Source organism: Pleurodeles waltl, chromosome 1_2 (genome assembly GCF_031143425.1).
Source record: "Pleurodeles waltl isolate 20211129_DDA chromosome 1_2, aPleWal1.hap1.20221129, whole genome shotgun sequence".
NCBI lineage: Eukaryota > Metazoa > Chordata > Amphibia > Caudata > Salamandridae > Pleurodeles > Pleurodeles waltl.
In genome coordinates this window covers 716,726,754-716,749,035 of record NC_090437.1, presented here as the reverse complement: position 1 = coordinate 716,749,035, position 22,282 = coordinate 716,726,754, and the positions used below count along the sequence as shown (strand labels likewise).

The following is a 22,282-nucleotide window of genomic DNA, read 5'->3' as shown; positions in this document are numbered from 1 at the left end:
ACTAGACGGTTTGCACTATAGTGATCCTTATAAGGCTATATTAGAAGGATTGTTTTTATTTTTTCATGTATGTTGGACATATTTGTAACTTTATTACAGTATACTTTATGGTTGCCTTGTGGAACAATCTATGACCAACCCAGTACATCTCAGTTGGTTATGATGACATGTCAATGTAAAAGGGTGTAGGCCTGATGGTTTGAAGCCTACAGATAGGTATTTTGTTACACAGAATCTCACAGGTTACTGTAAAAGGCAAGGGTTTTGGTGCTGGTTACCCACTGTGACAAACCAGCAGTATAAAAGATTTGCACTTTGAGCTTTCTTGTCTGGCCAGCGCAGGGGAGATAGTATTTTGATTTGCCAACTGTAATTTTGTATAATATTTAATTTTATGATGGTATGCCAGACAGTTGGCTTACTGGAAAGCTTAAGCTCAGTACACAAGGCCTCAATAGGATATGGTGAAAATCCAACAATAACAGCTAGATGCCTTGTTGGTTCACTAGGCAAAAGTATTTTCGATGCCAAAGGTCTGATTTATTTATTATGAAAAGTGATGATAAACGCAGTAGGCCTGACATACGGATTGTGAAAAGAATATGTTAAAGTCATGATGCACTTACAGATGGGTTATTCCTCTGTATTAAAGTCTACAGATAGGTATTTTGTTATATGATGTAGGTAAATATTTTGATATTGGTTACAGCCTCTGAAAAACTCTACATGTGGAAAAGTCTGCACTGTTCTCTTGCTTGAATGTCCTTAGTTGTCTGCCAGGACCTTGTAATAATAACAAATCATGAAATACATACATCCGCACACACACAGGGGAGATTATATATATATATATACACACATACACACACATATTCACTGAAAAGGCCAATAGGCTCACATTTTAAACATACAAATCCATAGAAATTCACCTGTTCTATTTAGAGTTATCTCAAGTAACTATAACTTGTGCCCTAAGGTAACTATAAATCTCACCCCCGCCATGCACAGTTTTTTCATCAAAAATGTAAGTGCAAGTTTTACATTGATATTATCAGTGATGTTATCAAAGATGTCATGAGTGCTGTAATTTGTGGGGTAATAAGCAGTGAAAGGTGAGGGCATTAGTTATAGCTAACTTAGAGCACAAGTTATATTTACTTGAAATAACTAGAACTATAGCAGGTGAATTTCTGTGGTTTTGTATGTTTAAAATGTAAGACTAACTATAACATCCCAATAGCCTTTGTTTTTTTCAATGAATTTCTATATTTTTTCAAATTCTATTTCCTAAGTATAACGTCCCTATAACATTTGTTTTTTTCAGTGAATGTCTATGTTTTTTTAAACATATAGTAATTTTCATTACTATACGTTAATTCAACCAACGTCACACCCGGCCTTAGGCCAATCCCCTATAAGCACCCAACTTTGTATCATACTTGGCCTTTGCCTGTGTGCCACAGGGGTTGCCTGCAAGGTCTGGCCTGCACCCAGACCCTGCAGCCAACCCCCCTAACCACCAAACCCTACACTGCACATGGCTTTGTCGATGAGGAATAAAGATTCAGCTGCACATGCTGAATCGTGTTCGTTATTTCACTTACAAAATAGTATGGCTATGAAATATGACTTTCTCGAGACAGCAACACAAAAACAATTTGTGAAACAGGGATTTACATTTACTAACATACAGAGGGATGTAGGTTAGGCTAGACATTTATTCTTTAAGAAAAAAAGCCTCGATCAAAAAAGGTCAAGAAAGAGCACCTACCTAAATGCAGCAGTGTAAATTGTGCAGCCAACTCCTTTGCATCTTCCAGAGTCGTGCACAATTTGTCTGGCATGAAATAACTGTGTGTGCTGTTTGCTATGGCTGGAACAACCACTTTAAAGACTAGTAGTATCTTTCCATCTTGACTCGTAGTTGAATACAAATAATATTCGGGTGGTGTCCAGCTGTTCTTATTACAATAATAGTCTAAATGCATTACTGCAGAATGAAAATGATTGGATTTCAAGGAATACATATTAATTGGAGTTAGTTTTGTGCCTGGAAAAAAAGGATACGTGCACCTTTCCAATTCACATGAGGCTGGGCTATGCTGACCATTAAGACGAGCTGGAAGACTTGGTGATCTACCAAGTGATTTTTGATTTAAATCTTCTTTATTTGCAAAAGCTAAAATATTTTCCGAATTGGGGCTGAATTGGCCATTCAGGTGTTGTCTCCAGCTACCTTCTTTTGTGACTGGTTTTGCCAAGGTCACTTCTATGCTTGCTCCATCAATGCATTTTCCATTCATTACTGACATTGCAGAAACGGCATCTTCTCTGTTGAAAAAGTGCACAAATGCATAATCTCTAAGCTTTTTGACACGTTCAACTGCTCCAGCTTTAAATTTATTAAATTCAGCTTTTATTGTTTCTTCTGTAGTGGAAATCATTAAATTTCTCACATACAATACTTTAACTCGTTGCATTGTTTCTTCATCAACCTCTTTTTCGGGGTCAGCCCAATCAACTTGAATAGTGTGGCCCCAAAGCTGGAACGTACCTGCAACAAAAAGGATAAAGTTGTATTTATGGTAACTCTGTTATTTTTTATTCGAAGACTTTTCCCCATAATCAACATGTGAGAACCTGGTCACCAACTTATGGAAATGCAAACTGCCCAATTCTCTTATCCAAGTTCCATACCAAGTCAGTCTTGTGCAGGTTGCATTCTGGAATGTTACAGCAACACCTACTGGGGCAATGTAACTTACAGGGTAGGGGCAACAGCAATTTTGGAGCACCTTCTAGTATAAAAAAGTAAACTTTGCTTCGGTCATCTATCTATTGTTGGTTTTCAATAAAGTTATCCCGTCCGCATCCAAGTAATCTCTATTTAAGGACACCATATTTTACTTGAAAATGTCTGGAGAAGAGGTGATGAATCAAGACACTGTATTTGCCTGAAACTAAAAAGGACTAGAGTAAAAATAGACACAATGAAACTGGATTAGGAAGAAGGGGTCCTTGCAATCCTAGATCTGGAACTCTACTATATTAGGAGCCAACTTAATAAAGCAACTAAATGGTGTACGAGTAGCCAGTTGGAAAAAAAAGCTTTTTGCAGGGATCCTATGAGCATGAACCCCTCATATTACTCCTTATAAAAGGAAGGAGTACACCACCTCAGCACAATTTGGGATCGCCTGGGAAGCAGCAGTACCACGGATACTCCAGATGCTGAAACGATGACAAGTTGTCTGTAACGCCCTAGGAAACTTAGGGGGTCATTCTTACTTTGGCGGGCGGCGGAGGCCGCCCGCCAAAGTAACCCCGTCAGAACACCGTACCGCGGTGGAAAGACCGCTGCGGTGATTCTGAGATTTGCCCTGGGCTGGCGGGCGGCCGCCAAAAGGCCGCCCGCCAGCCCAGGGCAAATCAACCTTCCCACGAGGACGCCGGCTCAGAATTGAGCCGGCGTAGTGGGAAGGTGCGACGGGTGCAGTGGCACCCGTCGCGTATTTCAGTGTCTGCATAGCAGACACTGAAATACTTTGCGGGGCCCTCTTACGGGGGCCCCTGCAGTGCACATGCCATTGGCATGGGCACTGCAGGGGCCCCCAGGGGCCCTGCGGCACCCCCTACCGCCATCCTGTTCATGGCGGGTTTCCCGCCATGAACAGGATGGCGGTAGGGGGTGTCTGAATCCCCATGGCGGCGGAGCACGCTCCGCCGCCATGGAGGATTCAGAAGGGCAGCGGTAAACCGGCGGGTGACCGCCGGTTTACCCTTTCTGACCGCGGCTGAACCGCCGCGGTCAGAATGCCCTTCGGAGCACCGCCGGTCTGTCGGCGGTGCTACCGTGGCCGGTGACCCTGGCGGTCACCGGCCGCCAGGGTCAGAATCAGGCCCTTAATCCCAAGCAATGCACTTATCAGTTTCAATGAGGGACTGGAGACCTCCGGGGTAAGATCTACCCAATTCATCCAATATGCCACAATGGCAGGGAATGCCAGAAAAATTGGGACAGTTTTCCCAAGTGCTCCTGAAGTGACCCAGACACAAGAGGCTCCATTAAATCCGGGATAAGAATGTAGACTGGCTTAGTTTATTCAAAGACCACCAAAAAGCAGACACAAATAACACTGGCAGAAGGCTTTGAATGAGTTCCTCACCAACTTAGAAAGGGGAAAAAACATTTTCATAGTTGAAAGAGGTCATAAGCAATGCCAGACTTACATTAGTGGACTTTCACATTCTACAACACATTTATATGGCTCCATTAACACATTTATAAGGATCCACATCTACCCAAAAGGGTCATCATGATGTCCCAGATGTGGCGAAACAGAAGACTTGTCTTCTATTTCACCACTTCTGAGAAATTACGTGGCCGTGCAGAGAATTAACTAAATACTGGGGAAAGATTTTGACAATGTTATGCTCTAAAACAGCCCTGTAACCAGAGAGCTCGTCAAAACAATGCGTATTAAACATAGCCCCCAAGCCGAAAAAACACACTATAAAACACAGGTTTTTAGAACCAGGATTAGTGGTTGTAAAAAGATGGACAGCCATACTACACTGGCTACAACCCAGTGGTCCAAAAGAGAAAAAATGTGAGAAAAGTTGTGGTTTCGAATATCGAGGAGAGAACATCGAGTTGAAACAATATCCAATTTGCATATGGCTGGGTCAAACCTGGAATGGCATGGTGAGCAAAAGAATGATGGATTAAACCCAGATCTGTAAATGGGGTGGGTGCTTGCATTGTTCAGCACTCCGTCCATCATCCTTTTGTGTTGCGAAACAATATCTTAGACAGAATACTAAGGATCAAAATATTGACAGGCAAGTACATAATTTTTTATATTTAACTCCGCATATACATTCCTTGATGTGTGTCTATATATATATATATATATATATATATATATACACACACACACACACACACACACACACATATATATCGTTAGCTCATTAAGGTACGTATATTTGGCTCTAGAAAAAGTAAATTCATACCTCCCTATATATATTAAACCTATCGATGTCTTTTGGTGTTTGATATTCAGACCACGATATTGTGTGACCTCGAAATTCCCTCTTCGATATGTTATATCACAGTTGGAGAAATATGACAGAATGGGCCGTGGCCGAAGAAGTATCCGTGAGAAATGTTTAAAAAAAAATTAGTGAGCACCATAAGACAGAGCCAGAAAATAAAATGTCACAAAATGGTTTTAAACAAAATGCCACATTGATTGACATATTTTGATCTCTGTACTATGTAATAATGCCAAATATAGAAAAAACACCTGTATATGAGGGAGTTACTAGACCCGCTGTTTGAAAAGTGATACATCCTTTTTGGTTTAAACAAATACCAAAAATGAAAATGATGGCGCGATACAACCCAAGCTTTTCACTTTGTGTTCAACTTTAATAGATATAGGTTTACAAAAATGTCTGATACTATGCTTCGGTATGAATCCAAGGTCTTAATGTAGTGCAAGATAGGAGTTACAGTCAATCTCACGTGTGGCCTCCAAACCTGCTATTTGGAAATATCTCTGGTGGGGAGAAATCCGCGTGTAAGGCAAAGGATTTAAGTGCATCGGTTGTGATAAGATGGTCTCGGTGCTCCCAGCAAAGCCAACGTACCCAGGAGCCTCCAACACATTATGCCAATATTGCACCAGAAGGGTACTGTGGAGTGTGCCAAAGGATCTATCCCCACCTCCTACCAGTAGGTTTCTATGTCAGAGGGTGGCATCTATATTAACGCTGGACAGTGCAGAAGAAAGTGATTTACGTAAACATGGAGTTTAAGTCTGCTGAAGGAAGTACGTTCCACTGATACTAAAAGAAGCGGAGGATCTGCACAAACTAAACCGTACACCAGCTGCAAAAGAAAATGAAACAAGTAGCAAGTATATGCATGAGGTATAACCAGCCAAGAGGTAGTGGTATGTGTATAGAGATAGCACGGTTTGGGTGTGCATCACCACATAAAGGACAGCTTAATGCCGCAGTCGCAGTTCCAAGGCCAGGATTCTGGCCAAGATTTTAACACTGGCATTGATCAAAGAGATGGGGTGACAGTCTAGAGCACCTTTGCCCTTTTGGTATCAGAGTTATGACCATCTTACTGGACATGTGATCTAGTTCGCCAGATGTTTTGGCCTCTGTGAACACCTTATAAATCCTGGGTAGCTTCTGGAACTCACTAGGGAAGCCGTCCTCTCTAGGGGATTTGCAAGTCGGCAGATGTGTAATAGCCTGGGAGATTTCTCTTTGGTGAATTCGTCCTTGAGCAGGTTCCTTCGTTCCGGCTGGAGTGTGGGGAATTTAAGTTTTTCAGGAAATCTTCGCCAGCTAATGTGGCATTTGTGATCCCAGTGGTAGAGTAATCTGTAGTTTGAAGCAAAGGCGTCTAAGATTTCCTTCGGGTGCGTAAGTAAGGAGACCTGTGATCCCTAACAATGGCTACCATCACGTGCAATTCTTATTGGCGTAGCTAGCAACCTAACCGTTTTCTCCCTCTTTCGTGATGACGCCACTTAAGTTTCACAGGGGATTATTCTGCCAGTGGAGAATAAAAGTTTCAAAGAGAGTTTACCTTTCTATAGGGATGGACGAGCATGTGATATTGTGTGGTACACCTCTTGGTGGACAATTCCAGGAGAGCTTGGGCAAGTCTTGTATGTTTTTTTGGCTATGGCTGTGTTTCTTACTAATAGGACCCACCAGTTCGACTTGTTGGCTGCCCATAGCAACTGAACAGAGGAAACTGAGTTCTCAGTGTCCAATTTGTACATAACAATGGGTCATTTTAGAGGTTTCTTGTCTTTAGAATACTTGTACCTCTTAGTCGACATATGGCATAGCATGGTGGGTGGCAAAACATTGCCTCTCTCAAGTTCAAGGTCTATTGAAGAGTGATCAGATATCCCTCCCTCAAAGATGTCATATAAGGATAAATCTGAAAGAAGTAGGGCATTCATCAAGAAATAGTCCAAGTAGGATGAGATGTCATGTGTTCCCTAAAATTAAGATATATTCACAATAAGTATAATGGAACAGCAATATGGCATTGTAGCTCTATCATTGTCACTGCACTCATCCACAGGTCTTGTCTTGTCAAGAGTGGGTGAAGAACCATATTCCAGTTCTGACCTATTATGACAAATGTGGTGCCAATGTCCTGACACTTGGGAGAGGAGATCCGTTGTGTATTCAGTATGATAAATGCAAACCTGCTTTCTCGTATGTCCACTGAAGGAATACCCTACGAGGAAGAGATTTCAATATGGACACTGCAACTCCCCATAGATTGGGTCGCATTGTGGCAGTCATAGGGGTAGAGCAAAGTAGACGGGCACTACAGTTAATTTGCAGAAAATGGGATATTAGGAGGGAGGGAGTATAGCAGCTCGAAGGCAGTGGAGAAAGAGAGAAGGGGTAAACCATTTGTTTAGCATGTGTGCTGCAGGAGGTACATATGAGTTGGTAAAGGTAACTGTGGGGCAGGGGTGCGGGATGGTAGCAAGGGGGAAGTTCCTTTGAGTGGATTGACATATGTCTTGTTACAGTCGGGAAAACTGAACAGACCTTATTTGACATCAGGAAGAGAATATCTTAACTTTTATTAGCAGGCTAAAACCCTACAGTTTGACGAGGTAGCCTGAACTGGGCTAGTTCTAAAGAGATGTATGAGGAAATGACTAAGGCATAATATCCAGGACAGATGGATGTTATACTGTGCAGAGACTAGTGTTAGAAGCTTGTTAAAAGAGATACCCCAGGTCGGACAGGTAAGAACTATAGGGTAAGGAGACATTCTGGGGGGTGCCTCAGAATGGGAGTGCCTTGGGGAGGAGGGAGTTTCAAAGTGCCTGGTGTAGGATTTACACTTTCAATAAGAGCAGAGAGAGGGAGGGGACAGAGCAGACATGGTCCACTGTGAGTTAACCCAAAGGAGGCAAGAGTATCACAAGACATATATGTTTGGGTCCATAAGAGTCTCAGGGGTCCATCAGATGTACTGAAGTGCAGCATTTCCTGGAGATCTACCATCTAGTTCAACTAGGAGTGATTGTGTGAGATGCTGTCAGTACATGTTGTTGGACATTTTAAAAGGTCCGATCTAAAGTCAGCCCCTGGTGTATTAGTGTCAATGATTACTCAGTGAATCAGGAAGGAGGTCCCGGGGAAGAAACATTGGTGGTCTGGGCCTACGTTAATGGTGACCTGGATCTATCCTTATCTTTATCAATGCATTGGGTGCAGGGATTATACGATGCCTGGCAAGGGCACTGGAAGAGCAACATGGTTGAATGCTTTGTGTTCCCTGGAATTCTAGAGGCTCAATGAAGATGGTATTCAATATTCTGGGAATGATGGTCTTCAGAAATACAAAAAGGTATGATACTTTACATTTTTTAGACATACCTCTGAATCCGGCATTATCCCCTACAGAACAATTCTCCAAGACTGTAATTGTGCACCTCATTGTCCATTGTTAGGGACCAGTCTTCTAGGAGGCCAACTCTTGATTTTACTTCACAGATCCATTTCTCTGTGGTATCAAGGGAGGAGTAGAGGAACACTAGCTCCATCTGCATGGATTTCACCTCCTTCAAAAGATCTGCCACATTACAGTCCATCTTCCCTGAGGTAGAGCTGTCCGTTGCTTTCAACACTGTCCATGCCCCCAAGCAAAGACCACCAAAACAAATTGGTGTGACCAGTGTGCAGAGTCCTAGACTTGGGATCTTACTAATGGACAGAAACTCAACACAGAATGGGTAGGGAGGGAGGAACAGTGAGGACTCTGTAACTAGATAAGAGTAGCTACCGGAAAAAGTGCTACTTAAGGTAAATAACGTATTCCTCTGCTACAGACTTCTAGCAGCATATGCCTCAGTTTTTTAATAGATATCAAAGCAATGCCTATTTGAAGATGTGTATGGACTCAAACCAGAATGTCTTGCAAGACCAAAACGGCAAAATGCCCCTCTAAGCAAAGCTGACTCTCCAGACTATAGTGCTTTGTGGACGTGTGGAGGGAGGCCCACATAGCCGACTGGAAATCGTCCAGGATAGTGACTTCATGTGCTAACACAGTGGCAGAAGCTTTGGGCCTGGTAAAATGAAACACAACCCTCCTGGAGGCTGCTTTTTAGCCAATTGCTAGCAGGACATAAAGTATGATCCGGTGGGAGATGGTTCTCTTCTGCACAGCCGTGCCTTTCTTTGCTCCAGAGCACTCCACAAAGAACTGACCATTTTCTTGGTGTTCCTTGGTACAAATCTATGAGAAAACTTAGCGTTTGCTTTTGGTTCCAAGCAATGGAGCCTCGTCTCTCCTTCGAAGGGTGATGCGAAGCACAGAATGCAGCAGGGTGATGATCTGACCAATGTGGAATAGTGTCACAACTTTAGGCAAGAAGGATGCACGGGGCCACTAGTATGTCTGTGAAGAAGGCGGTGTGCCATGGATGGACACAGAGCGTGAACCTCACTCACATGCCTTGTTGATATGAGCTCAAATACAGTGCACATTAGGAATGTGACGATGAAGTTAAAGTCCCACTGCAGCATGACAAAGTAAGAGGGAAGAAACAAACGTTGCAAACCTTTAAAAAAATCACAGAACAACTGAAGACTCAAACAAAGAGGGCTGATCCAGCAACTGCAAAAAGGTCAAAAGGTACTCACAAGACATAGTAGATAAAACAAACAAAAAAAATGTCAGATAACTTTGTCTATGGGGGCGTGTATCTGATGAGTACGACACCAAGTCCCAACAACAGGCAAATAGTTTTTTGAGAAGGGATGCCTGTCTGCCAAGACTACATCAACCATATCTCAAAGAAGGTCGAAGGTGTTCGGCTGTTGATGCTCTATCTCCAAGCATGAAGATGGAGACTGCAAAGGCCTAGGTGCAGAGCCCTGCACTGTTGCTGTGATAGCAGGGTTTTCTGGAGGGGTGGCCTGATTGAAGGACAGATGCTCAAGCCCAGGTGCTCTGGATACCATACTCTGTGTCCAGTCCAGGTCAGTAGGATGACTTGGGCCCTGTCGGTCCTGATCTTCTTGAGAACTTGGGGCAGGAGTGGTACTGGCTGGCAGGCACACAGGAGTCCTGTGCTCCTTTTGATGCAAAACACGTCTCAGAGATAGCCTGAAAACTCCAACGTGCACAATTGCGGACACTGCACATTCTCAGAAGTGGCGAACGGATCAAGCCAATGATTTCTGCATTCACGGAAGAGACTTTGCACCACCTCTGGGTGTAACTGTCACTCACGAGCTGCTAGGTGCCGATGGCTGTGATTGCCTTCCCTGGTATTCAATGATCCTGCCAGGTGGCTCACACCCAGGAAAATTCCCTTGTGGTCCAGCAATTTCCAGAGGTGCAAGAACTCCTGCCAGAGGGTCTGTGAAAACACCCCACAATATTTTCTGCAGTACCACATGGCGGTGGTTTTGTCCATGAGCACCTGAAAACGTCCTCCCTTGATGGATGGAAGGAAGGAAGGAAGGCTTTCGAAACCATCCAGATTTCCATCAGCTCCAGAAAGTTATTGTAGAGCCTGGACTGTGAGCTCAACCCCTCAAAGATGACCACTCCAACCCAGAAGTGATGTATCTGACACCACTGTGAGCTCTGAGTGGGAGAGGAGTCTACCGCTAATACAATCATGCAATGCAGCAATCACGGTTGAGTAACCACCACTGCAGATCTTTTGCAGTCTCCTCAGAAATCTAAACCTGATCGTGGTTGGAGAGGTCCCTTTGATGTTGAGCCCACTGAAACTTAGGATCCCACCGCAGAGCCTGCAAATGCCACCTAGCGTACATGACTAGCAGGATGCAGGAGGCCATCAGTCCCAGCAGCCTCAGAGTCATAGCCTGAATGTCATGGACTCTCTTTCTTGTGGAAAGGCACATAAGTGAACCGTGTCCAAGAAGGCTCCAATGACGGGACGCGTCTGCGTAGGAATCAGGTGTGACTTTGCAAAGATGACAGGGGGTTCGCAGTAGTCTGGAGGTGACTGACAACTGCTTCTGGCGAGCCCGCATTTAACAGCCAGTCATCGAGGTAGGGGAAGACTTTCATCCATGTCCTCTGCGTATGTGCTGCCACCACTGGATTCACTTTTGTGTACGCACGAGGGGCACTAGTGAGACCAAAGAAGAGCACAGCAAACCAAAAATTCTCCTGTCCCACCTCTATCCGCCGATAGCGGAGATTGCCCGGCAAGAGGGGTATATGGAAATGGCCATCCGCTGGTCCAAAGCCACCATCCTGAACCAGGGTCCAGGGTAGACATGACCTGGGCTAGTGTGAGCAGACAAGTCTAAAACAGACGGAGGGCCTCCGTCCTCCTTGAGCATGAGCAAATTGCAGGATAGCAACCATGTCCTACTTCTTGGACAAGCACCATCTTGATAGCTCCTTTGGCCAAAAGGGGTTGCAGTCGCTGTCACGAAACGCAAAGATGGTCCTCCGTCAGTCGATGGGGGATGGTGGAAGGTGAGGCAGAAAGCATGGGTAGGGCATAGCCCTTCTAAATAATGTGCAGGACCCACCTGTCAGACTTTATTGCCTGTCAACCCGGGAAGAATTGTCAGATCTGCCTCCTACTAAGTGGCTGTGCTATACTAAGAGCACGCTAAAGGGGTTTGGCTGGAGGGCCTGTGGGTTGTAGTGGACTGGACAGCCTGTTGACCTTGACCGCAGGGGCAGTGGATGCCACAGTAGCAACTGCTTAACTGCTGGGCACCATACTGGGCTGGGAGAGGCTGATAGTATGGGGTATCTGTGCTAAAGTCATGAAAAGAGTAGTAAAGCTGATGCGGCTGACGATGTGGGGAAGGTAAGCCCACGGAGCATGCCGTAGACTTGCTCTCCTAGAACCACTGGAGAGCTGCGTCTACCTTGTTCCTAAACTTGTGAGTCCCATCAAATGGCATGTCCATGAGGAACAACTGGACATCCTCTAAAAAACGGTGGAGCACAGCGAAGGCGGCAAATGTCAACACTGGTGCCAATGGTTCGTCCGAAGGAATCAGTGGTGTCAAAGCCACAAAAAATTGTGAACTTGTCCATGTCATCACTGTCCTAAATGGCCTAGCCAGGACTGACCTAAGTCATTAGGGACACCTGGGAGGACTTGAGCCACTCAGTCCCAAAAGGTGTAACAATAGAGCCCTAGTAGGCAGCTGGCACTCATGGACCTAGAGCGCCAGACTGGATGAAGAGACTGTTCGTGAACATCTCCACACAATTCAACTCCCAGTCCGAGAGATTAGTCAAAAAAAATTTGGATTGGTTTTGGTTACAGATGCCTGAACCACTAAGCCTTCGGTTGAGGGGTGCTGAGATAAAAGTGCAGGGTGATGGTGTCTTGGAATTTGGTGGCTGACCAGGAGCCAAAGCAAAGTTTAGCCCATGCCCAGCAAGGTTTCAATAAGATCCTTGTTAAATGGTAGGAGGGACTCTGTAGACGTCTGCCCTGACTGATGAACCTCCGTAAGGACACTGGTCTTCAACTCCAAGGTAGTGAGCTGGATGTCAAGGACTTCCACTTCCCTACACATAACCACAGTGTAGGAAGTGCTCTTCTCAGTAGCAGGACCAGGGGATTAGAGGAGTCTGGATTCAAAGGCAGGTTCAGGGCAATTGGCCTCCTGCAGATCATCATACCAATTTTCCTTGTCTAATCTCATCACTGCGTCATAATCGGTGTCTGGATCCATGCCAAACAGGGAATGCAGGGTGTGCTCTTGTTTTTGAGGATGCAGAGCAAGCAGAAACAATTGAGCTTCAACAGCAGCCTGCCGCAACTTTGAGGTCGAATTAGCGCTAACTCAACATCAGAGGACAAATGTGGCCACATCTTCCCGAACAGATGGATTGGGCATTAGTGTTGATACGCCCACTCCATCTGCTTTGGTCCGGGAACCAACATGGCACAAAAGGTAGAGTTGAGAGTGGATCCAGAGTCAGCCCTTTTATGGGATTGAGGGTCCAGCTGGTGCAGATGGTGAACCTGCTGGTGGTACCCCCGGTGGAGAACCTCTCAACTCAGTGGAGCCCACAAGCGCACCAGAGGGAGTTGACAAGGATCATATGAGTAAGAGCATTGCTGTACAAAACTCATCAATCTGCTTTGGAGTAACAGACAGCCCTGGAAATTTGGGTTGTGCCAGAACCAGTAGCATGATCTGATCCGAAGTCCAACAACTTCAGGAGAGATCTGGATGTATAATGACACCCCTGCCCCTTCTCAGGAGAGTGTGAGTGGCAGCAAAGTGCAGAATCACGCTTACATTTCTAGTGATTTTATTTTGGGATATCCAAAGATGTGGATTTCAGGAAAACCTACCTCTGGAATGACTCTGGAGACTTCTGGAGATGTTTCTGGGCCAAACATTCGACTTGGACAGGCCCTATAGCGGAGTCTTCCGGTGCTTGGCGATGCAGAGTTTCATCTCGCTGTCTTGTATAGCCTATGGGTTCATTGGCGCAGAGTCACTGAAGGCCTTAAGAGTTGTGGCTCGACCACAGGCAAATTTGGTGAGGGTCTGTCACAGACATTTGTGGCTGCCCTTATAGATCCTTGAAATCTGTAGTTTTGGGAGGTGACATACCCATTGCACGGTGTAAAACAATTTTTGATTGACACATGTGTCTCAAAAAGTCGAGAAGTGGGTCCTGTTCTGTGTTTGGTTACACGGAAAAGAAGGAAGTGACATTAGCGTGTGGAAGTGGCACTAATATGGGGTCTTGTTTTGCTATACTTCCGAATGAGAACAGACAAAGTCTGATTAACCCCCAGGGTGCTTGGGGCGAGCTGGTCTCGTCCTGGCACATGGTTTCCGTGTGCTCGGGACGAGACCAGGTCGTCCTGCACCCAGCCCAAGGGGACAGCGCTAGCGCTCCCCCCATAGGCCTCCCTCTCGCGCTCCCCCCATAGGCCTCCCTCTCACCCCCCCCAGTCGAGGATGGAAGGAGAATAGCTTCCCCTTCCACCCCTGATCCCCCCAGTGATGTCTGATGACATCAGCGTGCAAATCACGTGCTGAACTCAATCAGAAACCCCTAGACAATTGAGTTTTTATCATACTTACGCATAAGGGGAGCGGCCCCTTGGGCAAGGGCCGCTCCCCCGGGGGCCCAATTATTTTTAGGCCATTTCTGCTCCCCCTGGGGCAGAGCAGCCTAATATAATTAGGCCGATCTGTCCCCGGGGGAGCGGGGCAGAAACCACTAGACACCTGTGATTTTTTATTTTTTTTTATACTTACGCATATGGACAGCGGCCCCTTGGCAAGAGCCGCTCCCTGGGGGGTGAAATATTTTTAGGGCATTTCTGCCCCCGGAGGGGTAGAAAACCCCTAGACACCAGGGATAAAAAAAAATGTGTTTTTGTTGTTGTTTCTTTTTATATGTGTGGAGCAACACTCAGGCAAGGGTCCAAGGGGGGGAGGGGGAGAAGAAGGAGGGCAGAAAGCCCACCAGAGACCAGGGAAGATTTTATTTTTCAAAGTAAGAGGGTGGGAGTATGGCCATACTCCCACTGCAAATAAATGGGGCCAAAGTTGTTCTCCCCACTAGTGGGCAGATTGGGCAATTACCCCCGATCCACATCCTGGGGGAGTGGGGGGCAGAAAGTCTACTAGATGTCAGGGAATTAAAAAAAATAATAATAGTGGGGTGGTAACTACCAACCAGTATGGGCATGGTTATGCCCCCACCCCAACTCAAGGGGGTAACAGTCTTTCAGCTCTCCCCCGCACACTAAAACATCTTATCCCACGGCAAGCAAGAGGACATTTGATTATTTGGGGTTTCGGTTTTACATTTGGGCCATGAGAGCTTGGTAACTCTCAAAATCATCCAACTTGGAATGGTGAGCGCTGCACTTTTTTTTACTTTCGGACGCTGCCATGTAGAAAAATCCACAAGACCTAGACACATCTGAAAACTAAACACCTGGTAGATTCCAGGGTGGTGTGCTTCACATGCACCCCCCCACCATTTTCTTACCCACAATGCCCTGCAAACCTCCAACTTTGCTGGAAATCACACATTTTTCCCACATTTTTGTGATGGAACCTTCCTGAAACTGCAGGAATCCACAAAACTCCTACCACCAAACATTGTCTCATCTATACCAATAAAAATTCTGTTGCACTTGTCGGCCTAAAAATGATTTTTTTCAAACTGCCCTTTTGGACCCGTTTTGGTTCCCCCTTAATTTTTGACAGGTTTTTGGCTCTTTCCTGTCACAGGCACTTGGCCCACCTACACAAGTGAGGTATAATTTTTACTGGGAGACTGAGGGGAACGTTGGGTGGTAGGAACTTTGTCCCTGTACAGTGATCCCACACAGAAATGTGGGAAAAATTAGATTTTTTAGCTAGATTTGAGGTTTGCTGAGGATTCTGGGTAAGAAAACATTGAGGGATCCACGCAAGTCACACCTCCCTGGACTCCCTCGGGTGTCTAGTTTTCAGAAATGTCTGGGTTTAGTTGGTTTCGCTAGATGGCTGCTGAGCCCATACTAAAAAACGCAGGTGCCCCCAGCAAAAACAGGTAGTTTTGTATTTGATCATTTTGATGTGCCCAGATAGTGTTTTGGGGCATTTCCTGTCACGAGCACTAGGCCTACCCAGTGAGGTACCATTTTTATTGGGAGACTTGGGGGAACGTTGGGTGGAAGGACATTTGTGGCTCCTCTCAGATTCCAGAACTTTCTGTCACCGAAATGTGAGGAAGAAGTGTTTTTTTGGGCCACATTTTGAGGTTTGCAAAGGATTCTGGGTACCAGAACCTGGTCAGAGCCCATAAGTCACCACATGTTGGATTTCCCTAGGTGTCTAGTTTTCGAAAATGCAGTTTTGGTAGGTTTCCCTAGGTGCTGGCTGAGCTAGAGGCCAAAATCCACAGCTAGACACTTTGCAAAAAAAATAAAAATAAAGCTCTGTTTTCTTTGGGAAAATGTGATGTGTCCACTTTGTTTTTTGGGCCATTTCCTGTCGCGGGTGCTAGGCCCACCCACAGAAGTGAGGTATCCTGTTTATCGGGAGACCTGGGGAATGCTGGGTGGAAGGAAATTTGTGGCTCCTCTCAGATTCCAGCACTTTCTGTCACCGAAATGTGAGGAAAAAGTGTTTTTGGCCAAATTGTGAGGTTTCTGGATAACAGAACCTGGTCAGAGCCCCACAAGCCACCCAATCATGGACTCCCCTAAGTGTCTAGTTTTAAAAAATGCGCAGGTTTGGTAGGTTTACCTAGGTGCCCGCTGAGCTAGAGGCTAAAATCTACAGCTAGGCTCTTCGCAAAAAACACATCAGATTTCAAGGTAAAAATGTGATGTGTCCATGTTGCATTTCCTGTCGTGAGCATTAAGCCTACCCACGCAAGTGAGGTACCATTGTTATCGGGAAACTTGGGGGAATACAGAACAGCAAAACAAGTGTTATTGCCCCCTAGTCTTTCTCTACATTTTTTCCTTCCAAATGTAAGTGAGACAGTGTGTAAAAAATACGTCTATTTGAGAAATGCCCTGTAATTCACATGCTAGTATGGGCACCCCGGAATTCAGAGATGTGCAAATAATCACTGCTTCTCCACACCTTATCTTGTGCCCATTTTGGAAATACAAAGGTTTTCTTTATACCTATTATTATTCGGTATAGAATGAAAACCAACTGGAAGGTGCAGCTCATTTACTGGCTCTGGGTACCTAGGGTTCTTGATGAACCTACAAGCCCTATATATCCCCGCAACCAGAAGAGACAAGCAGACGTAACAGTATATTGCTTTAAAAAATCTGACATTGCAGGAAAAAGTTGCAGAGTAAAACGTGAAAAGAAATGGCTAATTTTTTCACCTCAATTTCAATATTTTTTTATTTCAGCTGTTATTTTCTGTAGGAAACTCTTGTAGGATCTACACAAATTACCCCTTGCTGAATTCAGAATTGTTTCTACTTTTCAGAAATATTTTGCTTTCCAGGATCCAGCACTGGTTTCACACCCATTTCTGTCACTAACTGGAAGGAGGCTGAAAGCACAAAAAATAGTAAAAATGGGGTATGTTCCAGTAAAATGCCAATATTGTGTTGAAAAATTGGGTTTTCTGATTTAAGTGTGCCTGTTCCTGAAAGCTGGGAAGATGGTGATGTTATCACTGCAAACCCTTTGTTGATGCCATTTTCAGGAGAAAAAAAAACACAAGCCTTATTCTGCAGCCCTTTTTTCCCCATTTTTCTTTTTCAAAAAACAAATTTTTCACAGTATTTTGGCTACTTTCTTGGTCTCCTTCAGGGGAACCTACAAAGTCTGGGTACCTTTAGAATCCCTAGGATGTTGGAAAACAAGGACGCAAATTTGGCGTGGGTAGCTTATGTGGACAAAAAGTTATGAAGGCCTACACACGAACTGCCACAAATAGACCAAAAAAAGGCCTGCCACTTGAGGGGGGAAAAGGCCTGGCAGCGAAGGGGTTAATACATTTATTAAGGCACCTCTCAAGGTTTGTATAGGGAAAGCATGCAGGTCAAATGCAGCAACACAAGTACACTTCTGAAAACTAGAATAATAATGATCATAGAAACAACCAATGAAAATACACTACTTCTATCATGGATAATTTATCTACATATATAGTGATTATACATTCATTCACAACGCAAAGCTAAAATAAGAATTAAAAATGCATCAACATGGGGCTTGACCATGACATCATCTCTTTGCCAACTTAAGTTGGGAACCCAGACGACTGCCGAAAGAGAGAAAACGACCCTCAATGGAAACCAGGCAAAGGCGTCCCCATCCAGGAATAAGTTCTGTCTAACCCCAGTCGTCAAGCTTCCCTCTTAAATACCTTAAACAAGCTGGAGAGGAGAATTCTTGAAACTCCTCCCTCACATACTGTAAGGTGTTGTTCAAACACTGGCCACACCAGGTCAGTGTTGGAAAGGAGCACGCGTGAGACTGGCCAACTCTCACAGTGTTTTCCAAGACGGAGCTGTTCCCTGCCTTCCCATAAACTCTCTCAGCCTGGTATATCTTATCAGTGCTCTTCACGCCTCCATGTTATGTTCCCATCCTTTAGTGAGAAAGAACAAAAACATGTTGTACAATTTGTGCAGGGGAAAATACCTGAGGGTGTAAAGCTAAGCTAAGCACAAAACTGAGTCAATGGTCAAGATGGAGCTGGTGGTTAAATACGAATAGCTGCGCAACTCATTTCAGGAACAGAAGGGCATCTGCACATAGAGGTACTGCTGAAAAGTTTCCAGATCCAGTCTGATGCGTGGGGAATATTCAAGAGGTGAGGTATAGGTGGTTAAAAGTCACTATCAGAAAAGATCAATACACCCCTTTCAATGTACCCCTGAATCTGCCAGACAGGTATTGTACTGGGGTCAAGCCTCACTCTCTCCTCCCTGATCCACCCACATAAGTGGCGGACATGCTAAGGAGTCAATATGCGCAGGTAGATTAGGGAGGGCTGTGGTAGTTTCACAATTAGATGGGTGGTGCGCACTTTGCATGTCCACCTGAGCCAAAAAGCCAGGCTCAAGCCTGGGTGGATTGCGAAGGGCTAATGAGTAGTCTGGTGTAGCAAGGGATCCAGTCAGGGCAAAAGCTTCAGACCGTCCATAAATCTGACTAATTTAGCGGCACAGAGATCACTCCGCAAGATTAGGGCACTTGCATGTTCAAATGGGTGTGTTTGGTGCCAGTCATGGTCGCCAATCAGGCAGCTGAAAAAAGAGCACCTCACTCCCATTCACAGTTCAGAAAACATCAGCAATAGTCCAGGTACTGCATGCTGTTGTGACCCCATCCCCAGAGGCAACCTTGTGGTTGGTGAAGCAATGGCAGGATGGTTCTGATAGCTGTGTCACTGGCTCGATGCTTGGGCGCGGTATAAGGGAAAGGTAGGATTGTGGTGTGAAGTCACCTCTGTAAGCAGAGGGCAGACTATCACACCAAGTCCTCAAGGTATCAAAGTCTGTTGGTTGGGGCTCACTTCTGGCGCTACACGGATGGGAGAGGCATCTCTGCCCTCATATAGCAGTAGGTGGCAATGCAGAAGCTCCTGCACAGGTCACGGTAGTTTTCAACCCTGGAAAGCTTAGCTGAGTAAAGCACTGTGCCTCCCCTGCGGTTTCAGGTACAATGTTGTGTCAGAACCCTCCACAGGCTTCATCATGGGGTCGTACAGTGAGGCTGGGTGAAGGGCAGTGGGGTCAGTGAGGATTGCGTAAAACTGAGGCCAATGTAGAGTGTCACGGCTTCTGACACGTGCTGCATTAGACAAAGGAGCATCTGCATGTGATGATCAATCAACAGGGCTACATGTAGGTTTGCAGCGAGAAGGGTATAGCTCAGTCTGTTGGTTTGTTCCTGGAGCTTGTGTAGAGTGCGACCATCTTGAAAAGGCAAAGCTACACCCTCCCCTGCTCTAGCTTTTGGCAGAGATCTCTCCACTAGGGGATGCATCTTTGGGTGCTCTGAAGGAGATGGAGTATGCCTAAATAGCAGACCTAGTCACACCAAGCTAGAGCCACCAGGATGGGCCTTCCATGGTCATCTGAAAGACCATTGGTATCAAAGTGTTTGACTAGAAGATGCTTTTCTCTGCAATGTGAAAGATTAGTAGGAACATTACCTTTCAGTTCCTAAAGATAGTCACCTTGTATAGCAGTAGGCAGTTGGTATTCCCTAGGTGTCTGATGTCGAAAAGTGTTGTGGTGGTATCTGTGTAAATCACCACATCCCTGGATCTCAGCAGATAGGGAGAACAAAAAAGTTGAGAAGATTCCCTTCTGCTCCAACAAATGTATGTACAGGAATAAATCTCACTTGTCAGTCTAGGCACCGAGAGTTACCCACAATAAGCCACTTAACCACATTCCATGGGTGACTGCAAGCTGTGCATGAGTAGGCAGACAGGACTTTCCACCAAGAAGTTGGGGGCATGTGCCACCATTCTAAGACCGTACCCCTGGATGAATCAACAAGAATTCACTATGGATGGTGGTACACCAGCTGGCTCAAAAGATCTATCAAATTGAGCTACAGGAACACTTGTTAAGCCTGCAGTCCAGTACCACTCATGCAGGAGAGCTTTAGTCCCAGAATCACCCAGAGTAATCAGGCTACCATGGCCTTGTTGGCAGAAAGGAAACACTGCCTGAAGGATCACTGTCACAACTCTCTAGAGAAAAGGGCTTTGATCGGCTGAAGTTTAGAATTATCCTATAAACTTGAGCTTCTTGGATGGATTGTGTGGCCTATAGTAGGCTCTGCATTCTACTTTGAAACTGCCCTATTGAGACAGATATCCAGGTATGAATAAGGACCATTTGCTATCATCACGTGGCCAGACTCTTTGTGAAGACCTGGGAGGCGACAGAGAGAGGAAATAATAGTACTCTGTACTGATTTTGTTGGTTAACTGTCAAACTGAGGTACGTCCTTTATTCTTGCAGTACAAGGTGCCTGACAGTAAGACTCCTGCAGATCCATCAACCACGCATAGAGTTATACTGGAGAGGTGCCAGCACTTAATCTACAGTTAGCATCCTGAATTTGTGCAGGTGGTTCTGATCATAAAGATTCAAGATAAGCCGGAACCCTTTCAATTTTTCTTTACAAGAAAACAGTGGGAGTAGTATTGTGGCAACACCCTTCTTGAGGGCAGGACCAAGGCAATTGCTCCTAGAAAGAGGAACCTCTCTACCTCCTGCAAAATACCTTGGGAAACTAGTTGGTGCCAAGACAGCATGGATGGCAGGTGCTGAGGCAACTGGTGGGCACAGACCTTCCTCCTCACCTCTCAGGGTAGCCATGCATCAACTGTTTTGTGAGTCTAATGTTAGTGAGGGAAAGCACTCTCCCAACAGTAATGTAGTGGGCCTCCTGTGATGATGCAAAGGAAGGCAATGATTGCATAAGGAAGGCAGTAGAACTTCATGATCTCGGTTAAAAGATGTGGGATGCCTGTTATTTCTCCGTAAGTGCTTCCTCCTCCATGGCATGATCCCTAAAAAAACAGAAGTTAGAGCTTGGGGTGAAAGAACTGCTTGGACGCAACTCAGCAATGCCATCTTGTACTGCTACAAAACCTTATCCATCAAGGTATTATACATGTTGTTTTCCTCAAAGAGGAGGTCCATGCCTCTTTCCTCAGCCTTCAACTTCATGTCTGGGGACTTGAGGTATGAGTAATGGTGCATGGCCAGACTGGAATTCTTAGATGCGATGGCTGTATAATTAAGTCCCTAGACATTAGCAGTTTCTGTTCTGAAATAGGGTTGAACATAATTTTTTCCTCCTCCTGGGCACATTATGGGAGCAATGAGGTGAACAGTTTGAACCTGGGACAGGGCTCATAGTTACTAATGATCGCAGCATTGTTCACTTTGTTAGATACAGGTGTCTGGAATGATTAACCTTGGTACATGTATCTCTATTCATCAGGGTTTCTTGTCCTTGTGGGACAGTGATATTGTAGCATTCAAGGAAGACCCTATCACCTCCAAAGACTGAGCGAAAGGATACCCGGAAAAAAATACTTTACTACCCTTAGCGGCCTGATATTTTTGTCAAATGGGTTTGAGATGATAGGCTTCGAGAACGTTTTTCTCAAAATACACTGGGTCAACTTGAAAACCTAAATCTCTATGGCGAGGTCTGGCTTGGTGATACAGCTATCCTGGGATCTCTGTGGGCAGTGATTCAGCCAGAACATAGCCAGAAAAGGAGGTTTGACTACCTAGGAAGGAGGATAGGCTAGCAACACAGGTAAGAGCCTATCAGGAGGAGTCTCTGACGTCACCTGCTGGCACTGGCCACTCAGAGCAGTCCAGTGTGCCAGCAGCACCTCTGTTTCCAAGATGGCAGAGGTCTGGAGCACACTGGAGGAGCTCTGGGCACCTCCCCTGGGAGGTGCAGGTCAGGGGAGTGGTCACTCCCCTTTCCTTTGTCCAGTTTCGCGCCAGAGCAGGGCTGGGGGATCCCTGAACCGGTGTAGACTGGCTTATGCAGAGATGGGCACCATGTGTGCCCATCAAAGCATTTCTAGAGGCTGGGGGAGGCTACTCCTCCACAGCCCTGACACCTTTTTCCAAAGGGAGAGGGTGTAACACCCTCTCTTTGAGGAAGTCCTTTGTTCTGCCTTCCTGGGCCAAGCCTGGCTGGACCCCAGGAGGGCAGAAACCTGTCTGAGGGGTTGGCAGCAGCAGCAGGTGCA

General features: G+C 45.4%; 1 protein-coding gene across 1 annotated transcript in view; it reads right to left on the bottom strand.

Annotated features, from left to right (window-relative positions):
* Window positions 1–1,640: 1,640 nt before the first annotated feature.
* The window catches only part of RBM46 (RNA binding motif protein 46), a 270,633-nt gene continuing 249,991 nt past the window's right edge, over window positions 1,641–22,282 (bottom strand). The window contains exon 4 of the mRNA XM_069243032.1: window positions 1,641–2,554. Within this exon, the coding sequence (XP_069099133.1) occupies window positions 1,725–2,554 (830 nt within the window). The 3' untranslated portion in view covers window positions 1,641–1,724. The remainder of the gene's footprint in view (window positions 2,555–22,282) is intronic.